The 16,291-nt window shown below is 33.8% G+C and overlaps 2 protein-coding genes across 2 annotated transcripts; both read right to left on the bottom strand.

The window, feature by feature from the left end:
* Positions 1-422: 422 nt before the first annotated feature.
* On the bottom strand, positions 423-7,398 carry LOC18041499 (rhamnogalacturonate lyase B). The gene is given in 17 exon segments (XM_024183173.1): positions 423-893; positions 998-1,124; positions 1,535-1,651; positions 1,877-2,033; positions 2,118-2,259; positions 2,568-2,658; positions 3,031-3,137; positions 3,228-3,383; positions 3,503-3,673; positions 3,923-4,017; positions 4,020-4,063; positions 4,853-4,972; positions 5,053-5,172; positions 6,093-6,143; positions 6,467-6,588; positions 6,718-6,806; positions 7,125-7,398. Coding segments are annotated over 17 exon segments (2,055 nt in total). The 5' UTR covers positions 7,231-7,398; the 3' UTR covers positions 423-653.
* Positions 7,399-9,730: 2,332 nt separating this feature from the next.
* On the bottom strand, positions 9,731-12,907 carry LOC18041348 (XIAP-associated factor 1). Its single transcript, XM_006433709.2, has 6 exons — positions 12,676-12,907; positions 12,487-12,563; positions 11,722-11,857; positions 10,576-10,713; positions 10,360-10,481; positions 9,731-10,106 (listed from the first exon to the last, which is right to left on the bottom strand). The coding sequence occupies exons 2-6, from the start codon at positions 12,528-12,530 to the stop codon at positions 9,935-9,937; spliced, it is 612 nt and encodes a 203-aa protein (XP_006433772.1). The 5' UTR covers positions 12,531-12,563; positions 12,676-12,907; the 3' UTR covers positions 9,731-9,934.
* Between the last annotated feature and the right edge of the window lie 3,384 nt (positions 12,908-16,291).

Here is a 16,291-nt window from a genome sequence, read left to right as displayed (position 1 = left end):
TATTTGGCAGCTATATTATATTTGTATTTATATTTGATAGTTAGTGAATTCATTCGCAATCACTTGATCACGTTGCACAAATATGTGCTCATTAAAAAAAAAAGCTTTGGGAAGTGATTTTATGCAAGAGATGCCTTATTTATAATAATGTAAAAACCAACTGAAAGACAAAAATAATAATAATAAATAAATAAACATTTTAATACAGGATATCTCTTATTAGAATGGAACTCCGTATATTTTTTCCTATTGCTAGTGTCACACAAATCTCAGAATTCTGTATATTATTCAGATGCAGTTCAAAAAAAAAAAAAAACCAATGCAGTGCAGTGTAATTTTATCTTTTCGCGCATTAAAATTTATTTTTTCTCTATTTTTCAGTTTAAAGTGAAAGGGAAAGTATACTGATAAACCTTCTGTGTATTATTCAAATGCAGTTCAAACTGGATAGATTGAAAAATCAGGTTTCGTACCCTGTAGGCTCTCAAATCAAACTTATATTTGTACATGTATAAATGGTTTTTCTAGTGCCGACGTTTTTGTTTATATATGGTATAAACAATTCTTAAATAGAGTACTTCTGTAATCCTTCTAAACAATGTGGTACTAATTAATTACTTTTACTAACAAGAGCATGATTTTCTGTGATAGAATCAAGAAACTGGGGGTCCTTCTAAACGAATATAATCATACATAATCCCTTGAAAGGGGCTTGTGCATCTTGGTTGTTTCAGGAAGATGGTATTCTCCCCTTCAATAAACCGGGTACCTGGTATGTTCACATGGTACAGCAAGTAGAGCCCGTGAATTCCATGTCTTGCAATGGCATTGTCCCTCCCTATCAGTCCAGTTGTAAATAGAGGACGGTTTGCATTTGGATCATTAACACGGACCTTGAATAGAAGTGAGAAACTTTCAATAAAATGCATGCAAAATGGATTCTTTTCTGTCAGATAGAAAGACTAGAAATTTAAATAATAACCACGATATTCTTTACCTGCAACTCAGCTAAGGTTGCAGCTGCAATTGCCACCCGCAATTTGTAGGAACTATTCCGATCCACATGGTCAAGTTTGAATTTAATTTGCCAGGTGGTTCCTTGATATGTTTTATTATCCATCTCCCTGAAATTGTAAAGCCAGATAGATTGAGCACAATGCCTAATCACTTCAAACAGTCATTTTCTCACTATGAAGCTTTCAAATTGCCATTTAAAAAACTAACATTAGGATCAACTATCATGCTAGAATGTGAGATGTACGGCCTAGACTATATATGTGACACAGTAAATGATAACAAAAAATCCTAGTCATATAAGCAAAGTAGACCAGATATGATAAAAAATTGTTTAGATTCTTTCACTAGCATGCTTTCTAGTGACCAGTCGTTCCATCATTATTGTTTTTAACATCCAAAAACAATAATAAATAGCGATGCTTCTCACACCAATGAAATATTTCCACTCAGTCCTATCTAGATCGACTTGATAAGTGACCTAATACTTGTTAAATACATGCTGGAGAAAGAACTTTACCTGACAACCTGAGCAAAGAACCAATCTTTGCTGTAGTCACTGACACCAATTGTGTAGACCAAGTCTTCATTTGGATATAGCTCTGTGTATCTACTCCACAACCCATACTGCCTAAACCTGCAAGGGAAATTGTCAAATATATCAGGTTAACTTGTCTAATCAAACCTCAAAATATTAAGTAGACAGTGGCCCTAAAAAATTATATTGCGCATACAGTGGATGTAAATGAGAAATACCTAAATAAAAGTAGACCCCAATAGTACAAATAATCCAGTAGAACAACATATTGAAGAGTGGATATACTCGCTGAATCTCAATTTTAAGAAAGGGTAGGAAGCTAACCTGTCAGGATGATTCACAAAAAGCCTATTAACATATTTCGGATCAGGATCAGGAACATTAAACTCTCTAGCAGACCGATCAGGGATGCCTATTTCCCACAATGTTGGTCCATCTCTTGGAGGCTCATATACTAGATCACCCATTTTGATATTGGAACCTGTATAACATGTTATTTAAAACAATTAATTTCCATTATACACTAAATTCTGGAAGAAGTGAATCAAAGTTGAAGGAACAATACCCGAGGTTATTGTAACAAGAGCATCAGATCGGTAGTCTCCAACAAAACCAGGGACCCAGGCATAAAGATTATAGTTGCCAGTACGTATATTTTTTATGGAGAAACAGCCATCCTCATCAGCTGTGGTCCAGAATTGGTAATCCTAGAGTGAGAAGGAAACACCCCAGTATTTTAGGTATTTAGCATACCAGAGGAGCTAATTGAGAACATAAATAGATAAAGCTCGGAGAGAACATAAGTAGGTTTCTCAAAGATTTCACTCCTTTTTCTATCTTGTAAATATTTTGCAATGGTTCAAAAATAAAATGCTCCTCTTATAGCTAGTTACCAGAAAAAGCATATCATGGCCACTTGCTATATGGCTGTACATAATTTACAAGCAGACCAGGCCACTAGTTTTGCCAAAAAAAAAAAAAAAATTATAGCAAAACATTAGAGAAGAAAAAGTACCTTGCATTCTGTTTGCCATGATCCTACATCTCCAGGTGGGGCTAACCCAACATAAGCACCATTTGCGGATATAACGTCATTGCTAATATACCTATTGGTAATAATCAGTTAATCACAAAAACTTCGATCGGATTAACTACACCAGGATATAAACAATGAACAATTTACCAGAAGCCAGTATTTCAGTTTCTGGCAGTTGTCAATTCATAACAACCAATCATCCACTTGTTTTAATTCGTGGAGGTAGAAGTAAATTCACAAACTTAATTCATTTGTCAACTTGCTTAACCTTTGATCATGTTTCTCTTACTCCCAAAACTATAGTGACTATTACCAGAATTTCCTCAAGTTACTCTTTTTAAACATTTACTTATATTGGCCCTTTGCTTTTTGAATGAATCTCTCTCTAACTACAGAAATAATAGTTTCCTAATAGCACAATAGGTGTATCCTGCATGCCTACCTATCTTGGACTAGTAGTCTACCACTCACACAACCCCGTTCTTCTGACTTCTGGAAATCCTCAGAAGCAGGAAAATTGTATGGCCAACTTTGGACTTCAGACATCATCTGCACAAAATTGATCTCTCAAAAGGTCAATAATCTGTAAACAGAGTAGCTTCACAACAAAAAAGAAGTGCTGTTCTTTACAGGTGGAACCTTTATTTTAGCGTCCTCCCATAGCCAGAGTGGGTCATCTCCATCTGCAGCAGAATTAAGATAGATAAAAACAGGGCCAAAAACTTTCTTCCATGGCTCATCCTGTCCAATATGTGTCTCCATATATTTTCCTGCGTAGTGCCCACTCAGAAACACCTGTTGATATCATATTCATGACATTTATGGAATCCAAGGTCGTAATCAGAATCATCAACCAGAAGCCATCCACACTACAAATTGTTCATAGAGACTGTAGTTTGAGATCAGTTACTTACAGCAAGGGTGGTGGGGCCCACATGTGAGGTTAGATTCTGTTTCAAAGGTCCACCAGATCGGAACTCGTCACTTGGTATGATTAGCCAAAACCCTACAGGGGGAGTGCGGCATATCCACCCATGGACCTTAAGATCTTTATTCTCGCATGAATATTGGTACTTGTCATCGACCTGAAAATCACGAGATTATAAGTAACCTACTGGTTACTTCTACATACCAACTGCTTTGTAGGAAGGAAAGGATCCCGATCATTTTCCAATGAGTTAGATCCAGAAAGCATGCCTTAGAATGGACACTTTGTCACATCAACTCTAGAAAGTTAGGGGTCAGAACAATAAATTATCATAGCTTTTTTATCATGTGCTGAAGGAACTGCCAACTGGGACATAAGCATAAAGAAATTGGTGCAGGCAAAGTACCTCTCCTTGGTGCTCAGGATCTGTGGGATTAACAAGTTGGACAGCTTCTGGATAGGCAAGGGGCTGACCTCTTCCTGTTGACAGGTCCTCAGGAAGGGCATTTGTCTATGCCTATTATCAGCTATGACCATATAGCGAAACCTATCAACCCAAAAATTCGAACAAATTATTAGCTATAATTTAAACTGCTTATTAATGAAGAAAAGTTTTTTTGTTTTTCTTCAAGTACATTAAGGACCATTTTTTCCCAGGCCAATGGTGAGAATCTAATCCCAGACCTAATGGGCTCCTTCTTCTGCTTTCTGTCTTCGTCAGATCATGAGAAGCCAACTTTAGCAGTTTACAAAACAAATAATTAGCTTAGTTTTAAGTTTGACAAATTAATGATGAATGTTCTATATTTTGTATTCTCTATTATTATAAGTTTACTCTTTCATGGGTAAACTAGTTAAAAGATAATTTCATTCTATAGTTTCAACAAAAACTATATGTCAGCGGCCAAATATTGCCTAAGGTTTCACCTGATTTGATCTACAACATTTCACAGCACAGCTTACTTGATGTGAAATTAGTGACCGATTTCATCAGCCCATAGCCCTTGTGCTAGCTCTTCCTCTTATGTAAGCCAATGGCCCTTTAGTGCTAAGAGCAAAGCAAAAAGGAATAGACAGCACATAGATATTCTTAGATAATATCACCAATTTTCAATTCTGGGGAAAGAACATCAGAAATGCAGTTACAAGACCCCACTTTCATCGATCTTTACACCATGGATAATGGGAGAAATGTTTTAGTATCATGATAGATAAGTCAAAAAAACCAGCAGAATATTTTTTTTTCCAATTAAAATACATAAATTCCCCAAAGATTTGTCTACACTAGTAGACAGCAGTATATCTGATAACATGAAGAAGATATAAAATTGCTTACTTCTCTTTTCTGAGCTTGAAAGTAAATCTGGTTTGTCCAAGAGTAAATGCAGGCCATTCCTTTAAGTGCTCATAAATGGCATAAGAATAAAACCCTGATGAACCACGAAGCATTATAAACCTGCAAGTAAGAAGTCAGCATCGTTGCTTATGTATCCAAAATAACATTACAACAAACATATGTATAATAAGAACAAGGACCGTTTATCTATGTTTAATGGAATGTAGTTTCCCTCAAGTGAGGAAGCCCAGGTCCTTAAGAAAGAGAGCTCAACTTGTTCCTCATTTTCCACTACAACCCTAAAACTTGTTCCACTTATCCTGCAGGAGAAGCAGTTCTTGCATCAATCAGTGAAACAAGTATAATAATATATCAGTCTAGTCACAAAAACGAAAAATAAGATTAATCAGATAAATATGAATTTTTGGTTAACAATTTTGAAGCTTTGATAATAAACCAGTAAGTAACCATAAAACAGAACCAAGTGTCCAAAGCCATTGTCTTTAGACTCAGTGTACGTTTGGGATTGAAGTGTTTTGGTGGCTTTGAAGTCACAGTTGCTATGACATGGAATCACTAATTGTCAAATACAGGTAGGGGAGTGAGGAGTAAGATTAAAATCCAATTAAATGTTAGTGTTTATGGCACTTGGCTGCTGTGCTTTCAAAGTTAAGGGTGTGTTTGGGAGTGTGGTGCTGTAGCTTTTAAGCTGCAGTTGTTGTGGAGTAAAAGCTACAGCTGTGGAGTAGAAATTGGGAAAAAAAATTTGCTAAACTGCCAAAGCCCAGCTACAAGTGTTATCAAACACCTTAGTAGCTGGGCCCAAACGGGCTATAAGTAAAAGCAAGAAATCCCAAACATACCATAAGTTGAGACTTGAGATGATAAGTGAAACTTATAAAGAAGAGAACATATTGATGGTATAAGATTATTCAACAGCAGCTCCCAACATCCAAGAAATTAAAATGCAAGATCAAGCAAGCTGCTCATGTGATATATGCTTCATAGATTCCTTTGTTTTTGGTGAGATTTCAAGTACAAAATTTATTAAGTCCAACCACTTGTATCTATCAAGTAATCTTGTTATGGGACAGTTTTTACCTGTGGGCATGAGAAAAGATCTACGGAATTAATTTTCTTTTGTTAATATTTAGTGTTCTAATATGATTAAAACGAGAAAAGATAAGCGTGTTCAACTGTGGTTATCACTGATAAGAACCAAAGTGAGAGGATGGCTTACACATCGAACATTCCCTTGCCTCCTGGTGGATTCCACATAAGGTCCCAATAGCTGCATGATAAAGTATGAGATTAGGGATGATTTCTTTTTACAGTTGAGAGCAAATGCCTCAGAATGAAAGATTGGGTTAACAGAGGATACAAAGAAAAGACTACATGTTAGTGAAGTTTTCTCTCAATTTCCATGATATAACATGGCACACATAAAAAGACCAAATCCCACGCTTGAAATTTCATTAATCACACTATAAACTACTTCTTGCTATTACGAATTGAAAAATTCCAACATTCAGTACCTCCGCTAGAATAGACATTTTCAAATTGAAACTAACAAAAATATAACGAAAAGGGAAAAAGTAGATGTAAAACCAGTACCCTCTGTTGGTTTCCTTGTTACGAAATTCGAGCAAATTATCAATGCCATTATATCGTATTCCAGTAACAATCCCGCCAGGTTTTGATAATGTGACTTGGAGTATGCCATTGTCCAGCACCACCTGCACGTGTTAATACACAATCTGAAACTATAAGATCTGACTTAATGCTAATGTCCATATCAAGTGAATCAAAATCTTTAACAATTACAAGTCTAACGCATTAGAAATATGGGTGCAAAATTAAATTACATGATGATCTTTGATATGCAACCGAACTGCTTGAGTTGGCATGGCGGGCCACGTGCTATTTTGCAGAACTTGATCCCCACCATGAGAACCTGGATCCATTTCAAAATTTTGTTCAGTTCTTTATACTGTTTTGATGCAAGACAAGCTATATAAAGAATGAAAAATCAGAACATAGAAGTTACATGTTGTAGCTTCGCAATGAATTCAAGTTGCCAGGTCTTAGTTAGTTTCCATAAACTCATTAAATATAATTTCAATCAATTTCAGTCACTCAAATTCAACGTGATAAAAAAATCTCTAGTGTGTCAAGTGAACATGAACTAATTATTGAATTTGATGAAAGCGATTAAAAAAATACTGTGAAATCAGAGTAAACTAAAATAGTTTGAGAATGAATACACACTTGCCTCGGGGTTTCAGACAACCGGAGATGCCTTCTGCTACTTGATTGGTACAGGTGCCACAGTCACAACTACCCAAAAAATCTGCGATCCTCTGCAATCTCTTCTTCATAGGCTCTCAACGGACTCGCTTGATAGTGGGGATTGTAGACGCTGCCGCATGCGATTGTGGCTACAGTCTTGGCGGTGGTGGTGGTGAAGTGATGATGGATCCGAGTGGCGGCAAGAATTAACCGTTTAAAGTTCGTTTTAATTTGATATCAGAATTTAATTTAATCGAGTGATGAGGTCTGTGATACCTTAATTATTATTTTCAGAGTGATTTTATAAGAGTTGCCACCATAGGGCAGAAGATTACACGTGTCTTCTTTTGACCTGTTCAAATCTGTCCCTTTTTCTTTTAATAAAAAAATAAAAAATTATCATTGCACCATTTTTCTTTTATTTTATATTCATCTAACAACTACAAAATTTTAATATATTTTTTACATTATATTTCTTTTTAAATTTATATCAATTAGCCACTTTTGTACTAACACCGTTAAATAATTTAAACGAAATGATAATTTTAACCCTAAATAAATTAAAAGATCATTTTATCTTATAAAAGTTTAAAAAATCAAAAAATATAATTATAAAAATACCTCTAAATTTTTAAAAAATAAATCTAAAATAGAGGTGCTCAGTTGATTTTTATTAAATTTAGATTTTGAAAAATTTTAATAATTATTTTTATTAAAATTTTATAATTTTACAAAATTATAATAAAAATAACTAAATTTATTTATTTAAAAATAAATCCCAAAATTTTAATAATTTAGGGTATTTTTATTAAATCCCAAAATTTTTTAATTATTTTTATAATTATAATTTTTATTAAATTATTAAAATAATTTTTATTAAAAATAAAAATTTTAATTTTTAGATTTATTTCTTTACTAAATGTAGGGGTATTTTTATAATTATAATTTTTTTATTTTCAAAGTTTTTACAAGATAAAATAATTTTTAAATTTATTTAGGGGTAAAATTGTTATTTTTAAATTATTTAACGGTGCTAGTGCAAAAGTGGCTAATTGATACAAATTTCAAAAGAAAGGTGGTGCAGAGAACATGTTAGAATTTTCTGTATAAATATAAGATAAAAGAAGAGTGGTGCAATGATAATTTCCCATAAAATAAAAAAAAACTGAATTTAGAGATTTTTTATTGCAAATATTACAAAGGTAAGATATTTATGTTTTAAAATCAAACTTCACATGTATATTTTTTTAAAATAAAATTTAGACGGTATGAATGACCTTATCCACAAAATACCAACTTTACAACTAATAATAGATGTAAAAAGTATTCACAATCAGTTGAACTACATCTAAAGATTAAGTTAGAGGTATTATTAAAACAAAATACATGCCATGGAATATTAAGTTTCCATTCAACAAATTAAGAGCAATTGAAAGTTGACATCACAATACTTACTTGAGTGGGACTATTAGTACCCCTCTGTAATTTTTGTTAGACCCCCTCTCTATCACAATTATATCCAAAGATAAAAATAAAATAAATCTAATTAAACTCTTATTTTTCTTTCTATAAGTTTCCCTCTCTAACTCTTTACACCCATACAATCACAAGAATAACTGTTTTAGTTTTTTTTTCTTTTTTCATTCCCTCACAAACACTTTGCATTCTAATCAATGTGATTTTAGTACATATTCTTATTCTTGTCAATCTCTTCATCCATTATCAATTTCCTATATAAACTTGAAAAAAAATAACTTTTTTCCTCCTTTTCTTGCATATCAACTTTTTTTTTAAAAAAAATTACAAAGTAACTATTTGAGACCATTTTCAACTCTAATTAACTAAGATATATATTTTTTAAGTTAAATATATACGACTTAACCATTCAAAAATTTATGCATAGAAATCATAATTAAAGGTTTCGAGTTGTTTGAAAGAGACTGAAAAAATAAAAATAAAAATTATATTTTTTAAACTAATGTAGCTCATGATAGAAAAGAAGCTCTAAATGAAAATTATAAGGATGTTAGTAGTCCCACACTATTATTTTGTTGACCAGCGGGCGGCAACTGCTTGACCATCAGATGATAGAAGATGTAATTTTTCTTTTCACTCTTGTTTTTTTTAATAACATGTAATTTTTATTTACAATATCATATCACAACTCTACTACTATTCGAATTAGAAGTTTATAATTTCCATAAAAAAGAAAAAAATTATTTTTAAGTTTGAATACAAAAATCCGGGAAAAAAAAAGAGAAACCAACCGTTGAAGTTGAGAATAGGGCATGTAAGGAGGCAAAATTCTTCGAAATAAATAATATATGACCTGGAACGACAACAAACACCATGAACAGGTAAACTAACTACCCACCCATCATTTATTGAAAATTAGTTGAGGCAAGCACAACTACCTCAAACACCGACCATAGCCACTATTACAGTTGAAAGGTGTTATTACAGATGCACGCCCAAGAAAATGCCTCAATATCATGACGAAGTATACTTTCAACTAAAGAGATAAGACAAAAAGTAAGCTATAGCAGATCTGCGGGACTGTGTGTACCATGTAGTACAACAAATTATTTCTAGCACAAGTGAATATGATGAAACTCTTCATAATAAAGCAAGAAACAAATGTTGCATAGCCGTTCAACATATTGCCAAAATGCCAATGAGTTCAGTGAGGTCATAGCAGTACATGCTTTTAGATGATCTAGGTACAGATAAATGGAATACATTGGTTTGTCACCGAAATATATACTCCTCCCGTGTTTATCCTCTATTCTGCTGCTAATGCACTTGACTAGTCTCTGTCTTTCTCGGGAAAAAAAGAGATCCTAATAGAACAGCAATGCCTGTTATTGCTATGGTAAGTAGAAATCGTTTCCGATAAAACTCGTTTGGCGGCGGGGGTGCCGGCCTTCTGTGAGCCCCTTGGTCACTTTCAGCTGCCCTTACATTCCTTCACAAAGATTGAAATGGAAAATTTAAAAGACAAAGATAGAGAGCAAAATTACACATCTAAACCATCTTCTTTTTCCAGACTCCCAGAATTTTGAATCAACACAGGTCATCGCAAATTGACTCCATAAGATTCAAAATCTTAGCTTATATTTATTCTGAATTACCAATGCCACTGTTCAGTTCTAAGTGATGGAATGTAACTAAAACAAATCTATGTAACTATAGCTCTGGTAAAACACAAGCAAACATACCTGGAAGATCCAACAGTGTTTTCTGGGACACCTGTGCACCTACTTTCATGGTTATATCTTTCTCGCAACCTAATATATCTGTTACACAGATGACAAAGTTCTGTGCGATTCCCACAGACTTCCTACAATAACAAAGCAACAAAGCATCACACCCAAGTAAGAAGATATGGCATCAGCTATTGTCTTTCCATTTTCAAAATTATTGACGATTGCCACCTGATGCTCGGCCAGATCAACTGCAGGCAGTGGAAACTCACAAAAGTCGCAAGTGACAATCCTTTGCGGGCACTTTTCACCTTTATGGATGGCTAAAATTTCACGCTCCATTGTCTCGCTGCACTGTGAACAGGCCACCTACTCAAAAGCATGAAAGTCAATAACAGAAATCATCGAAACACATAGTATACCTACTCCAATTCCTCAATCAAAAAAACTGGTATGCCTGCACCTATCAGTTTTGATCAATCACTAAGATGGTTTTGTCATTTGTGTATCAACAAGACATCATCCCAAATATATGTCTGAAAAAAATTATTAATGATTGAGCGGTCTCATTCTAAATAAGCAAATGGTTGATCTAGTCCAGACTTGCCTAGCCTGCTTCTGATTTTACAAACCAACATTTTAAAGACATATGGCATAAAACAAAAAAATCTCAAAGTCAACTACCAATGAGGCCAATATGAAAATACATTCTCTCTAATGCTATCAACACTAGTTTCCTTAATAATTCTATACACATAAGCTAGGGCGCACATGCTATGGGGTAAAAGACAGGCAATATTTTTAACTTTGTTGAGCAGAGGCCTGAAACGCATAGGCTACCAGCAAGCCCAAGGTAACTATCATGAGTTCAGGACTCATTCCATACAAGAGAGGCAGAGCAAGGAGAGGAAGTGAGAGGAAATGAAATAGAAAGTTTGCAGTTAGTACAAAGAGTCATAGGCTCAACCAATGACTTCAGAGATGTAACTTGTACTCTGGTAGTTAAAATGAAAGCAAGGTAAGTTGTCCACCTGCAACCTAGTGGTAAATTTCCTTATTGGTAATCCCAGCAGAGGGACCTATCTCTCCTGGTGTATGCTTCTAGTAGTTGCATTAACCATCATAAAAGTCATGCAAACTTCTTTCAACAATTCAACTTTTCTTAATCACACAAACTATCACCTTAAGAACCCCACCAACCCCCAACTGAGATGCTTTCCTCTCAACTGCCTTACTTTATGGCCAAGGCAACAGTAGAATTCCCAGTTTCCAAGGTGAACTCCAGCACAAATTAGAATGAATACATATGGCACTAAGAACTTGCGGAAGTTCACATTCACTATATACCAGCATGCATCACATTAGTTAATCACGTACCGGGGCATGGGTATTTAAGAAGTGCTCCTCAGCATATTTCCTTGGAACCATGTCACCACATACTTTACATCGTTCCAGATTCCGCGAGCAATGTGCAAAATGCAAATCAATATTTGAAGACGGTATAGCTCTGTCACTAAAAAGACAAAAAAAAGTGGCAAAATTATACAACAGAAATTCATGAAGTAAATTGCAATATAAAATAGTGCCCGGAACATATTGTCACGGTCTCACACTAATACTAGGGAATGAATGATGAATATACCATTGCTGAACAGAACTGATCCGTAAAAACTGGCAAAATGTAACACATCACATCGCAGCAATCACAGAGTTAGGTGGTTAGGCCACTAGCCCACTACTATAACATCCTTAATATCAGCTTCTAAGCAACTTTCCATATCTAACACCATATTCAGGAGAAGATCCAAACCTAAAGTCAATCAATAAATCAATCCGATCCAGAAACAAATCTACAGCATGTTATTTAACAAAAATTGAACCTCCAAATTAAGTGAGGAAAGTGAAGGTCAAAGGGAATAAAAAAAACCTGTATGGTCAAAATCAATTGAGTTGACTTTTAAGTTTACAGTAAATTTTCCACAAATATCAAACAAGAGTTACATAAAACTTGAGCTAAATCAGGTGCCCAAAAAAAAAGATCCTGTAAAACAATTAATCAATAAATACGAATTGAATTTTACATATTTTAAATATGACTTATCGTATAAATTGTAAAACAAAAAATTGAGATAGAATAATTACCAGTGACTGCATATTTTTGTGGTTTCATCAGAAGTCATTGCCATCGCGATACGATCAATCAATTCGACGTCGTAGCTCTGCAATCGAAATAAAGACTGTGAAAGAAGTGGGATAAAAGAAAAAAATAGTGCCGAGAGCCCAAGATTAGAATTATATTATTGATCAAAGATAATTGAGAACAGAAATTACCTTTTTAGGGAGAGATAGAAGAAGTTTGTGTGATGTCGCAGTCTTGTTCTCGCTAGATGCTGTTTTATGGATTTCTCAGAAAATTAGGGGGAAAATAAAATAAAATAAGAAATAATTTTTTTTTTCTTTAAATTGGGAAGGGAGGCTTCGTGTCTGAGGAATGAGGAGATTTTGATTACTTTGGTTGAACGACTTTAGGTGAAATGAGCTTTGGACCTCCGCGTCCGCATTGATGATTGAGATATATAATTATCCCACTCGCTTTAAAATTACGGTGACGCGCACGCCCCCACCGTTCTGAATTTTTTTTTTAAAATTCAATTTCCCAGTAATATCTCAAACTCGTATGCCAAAAATTTCATCTTATATTATGTGTTATTGATATTTTATATTACGTGTCATTAACTAGGCCGATGACAGAATTTTATAACCGACAGAATTTTATAAAAAAATTGAAATATCTGACATTACCCTTTGAAAATATATATTGTATAGGGAATATTAACTTTAAAAAACTATGGTTTAAATTTTCAGTGATTGATGCTATTATCATCTGACAATTAAAATTCTCCAATAACAAATTGTTAGTTAAACTTACAAAAAAATGTTGTTTTACTTTTAAAACCTTTAGTGGTATAATAATACAAGTTCTCGTGGTTCTTGAAATGAGTTTATTATTATATAATGGGGAAAACAAAAAATAGTAGTCAACTTAGAGGCTAATTCCAATACGAGAGGGACAGTACTTGTAGGGGCACCAAGATAAATATCCCAAAAGTGGACTATTTGGGAGCAACGTAGGCCCAATAAGATATTGGTCTCCCCCTGAGCTTTGTTCAGCCCAACTGAAGGTATTGGATCATACGTAAACTTACACAATGCCTATTTCAAAGAGCTCGGCCTAAAAAAACATTCTCTCACTTGCACAGAATTTTGCTGTTCTGGTTTTACAAACAATTAAAACTTTTTTTCTTCTTTTATAACGTGCTTTGTTGGACGTGTATATTCAAATGTACACATCTTTTCACGTCATTCTTAATTTATTTCCACTTTTGGTGTTTTCTTCTTTAATTTTATCTCATATTTTGTTTGTAGAAAGAAACTCCCAACTCTCCAAGACATCCTGTTCATAAATTTTTAAAATACTATTTTGGGAACCTTCAGCCAGCCCGGTCGTATCTATTTCTACCTACCAATATCCGATCGCTTGATTGGCCAGCTTATTTTTGTCCGTTTCTTATATTAGCTAGGTTCAATTGTTTTTTTTAATGAATTATATATAATTATAAAAGATAAAAATAGTAACAAGAATCACGTGTCGCTTATCCTGTCGCACCTCACAATTAACAAATATACTCAATACACATAATATATCCCTAGCTTTGTCTTGCATGAATGAAACCCTAGTTAGTGACGTCCAATTGAAACGTGTGAATGTGGACAAGCCGCTTACGCGGACAATATTAAAATAATTTCCTAACTGAAGTAATGCACCTAACTTTAATATTCGATGTGCATTGCATTGTATTTGTGCATGAACATTTAAGAATTAATCTATCTTATTCATAGACACCCCATCTGAAGCAAACACTACTTTCAACTGAAATTGAAGAAAGAAACAAGGAATGATGTATTCCTTTCAACTCTCTCACACAAATACATTACCAAGTCAGCAATTACTTGGATACTCTTGTTAATACAGAAACCTGCCGTCACATAATTATGTCTTTTGAAAGATTAAAGAAATATATTTCTTAATTAAATATGTTGCGAAACTAATCATTCAATTTAGGCTAGCTTAAAGGAGCTTGGTATGATGAAAGGAACATGGGATAAAAAGAGAGAGATCACAAGGGATTCGATTTTCCGTGCATCCACATGATTATTAATCCTCTCAAACCCGAAAGGATATTATTATAAGACGCTAGCAATCAAGGCCTCAGTGTCATTACCAAGATATGGAAACTTTTAGAATTTAGATCATTCTTGTTAGGAATTTATTGAATAGATCATGGGCGGACCCAATTAAGGTCCAGGAGGGGCTTCAACCCCCCCTGAACCATTAAATTTTCTTTTGAATGTACCCCAAGACCCTTCTGAAAAAGTTAAATAAAAGAATTTGGATACATTTTTCATATATTAAAAATCTTGTGGTTCAATGGTAAGAGTGTTATTTAATAATTTTAAAACCTTAGTTCAAATCCCATTAGCCACATTATTTTATTTTTTAAAATATTTTGTGAAAACTACTTCGAAAAATAATATTTTCACGCATTTAAAATACTGCTTCAAAAAATGATATTTTCACGTATTTAAAAATAATAATAAAATTTGAGTTTATAAGACTTAAAATATATTCGAGTGAATATTAAAAAAATTTAAGTTAAATAAAATTTTTGGAACTAAGCCCTCCCTCATTTTAGTTTTTGGGTCCGTCACTGGTATAGATGATGGTATTTCTATAACAACACCAATTTATTTATTAGTAAGTTGCATCCTCATTGGACATATATAATCGAGTCTTTCATTAATATTGTAACACCCATGTAACTTAGATTATGTCAAGTATTATCACACTATCTTAGAACGACAGCAGATCTAGATCAATTATGATTTTAGTGTGTTTATTGCGGGTCCACATGAGTCTGTAGAGAGACATTTTAGTATGAGAGAAACACACAAGGCATGAAGATATGATGAAGTTAGCATGAATCATTTTGGTGATAAAGGACTTAGGCGTTACTTCATGTGGACACCACAAGGTCAAAGTAATCGAGGATCAATCAATCTCTACATGGCATTTTTCTATCAATTTCAACAAGCAAAATCTTAAACGATAATGATTGAAGATTGGAATGATCGTTAAGAGCGAGATAGTGCTAGTTTGATTTTTGACAGATTATAAAGAGATATTGAAGAGATAATATCCTTATATTATCATGAAGAGTTCTTTATTCTTAAAGGATGATAATTTGAGAAGATTGGGCTCTTCGTTAAAAGTGATTTACCCAACAATATATAAAGGGAAATCATTCACATATTTTAGTAGAACCCAAAACTTAAAAGAGAGAGTATTTGAGAGTATTTTTGTTACCCTTTCTAGGGTGATGCCACTGGCTTTTTGTCTTCTATTTATAAGTTTATCCGTCATATTTTGATGTAAGAAGATGCTACATTTTTACTTTCTCTGGTGGTTTTGATTATTTAATGGTTTGTTGATCTAGTCGTTGCGAGAGTGAAGTTCATTAGAATAGTAGAGGGATTTTACACCAAAGGTTACAACCTTGGTATCATTATTTGATTCGGGGGACATTATCTCTAGTTTTTTCAAAAGAAGGGATCATGTGTTCGCAATAAAGAGATTTTATAGAGAGGCAACATATTGTTGACTTAAAAGTCTAGTTGGAGAGAAAGCAAAAGACATGTGGTGCATGGGAAATGTTCACTTGGTGAGGTTATAACAAATGTGGTGGCAATCAATGATAGAAAGTTTTATATTGATATATGAGTGTGGCTTTGTGGAAGTAGGGATTCAAACCCTGAAACATGAAAAAATTATCTTGATATCTAAGGTTATAATAAGATAGTGGCAATTATTAAGAGAGAGGCTCATATT

This window comes from Citrus clementina, unplaced genomic scaffold (genome assembly GCF_000493195.1).
Source record: "Citrus clementina cultivar Clemenules unplaced genomic scaffold, Citrus_clementina_v1.0 scaffold_5, whole genome shotgun sequence".
Classification (NCBI taxonomy): domain Eukaryota; kingdom Viridiplantae; phylum Streptophyta; class Magnoliopsida; order Sapindales; family Rutaceae; genus Citrus; species Citrus x clementina.
This window is presented reverse-complemented; position numbering and strand designations above follow the sequence as displayed.

Bases quoted from the DNA above. Each gene is read 5' to 3' on its own strand.
- LOC18041348 (XM_006433709.2), bottom strand. From the start codon at position 12,530: ATGGCAATGACTTCTGATGAAACCACAAAAATATGCAGTCACTG. The intron at 11,858-12,486 runs GTAATTATTCTA...TTGTCTTTTTAG, and splicing joins ACAAAAATATGCAGTCACTG to TGACAGAGCTATACCGTCTT. The intron at 10,107-10,359 runs GTATGTTTGCTT...ATCTTTGTGAAG, and splicing joins AACACTGTTGGATCTTCCAG to GAATGTAAGGGCAGCTGAAA.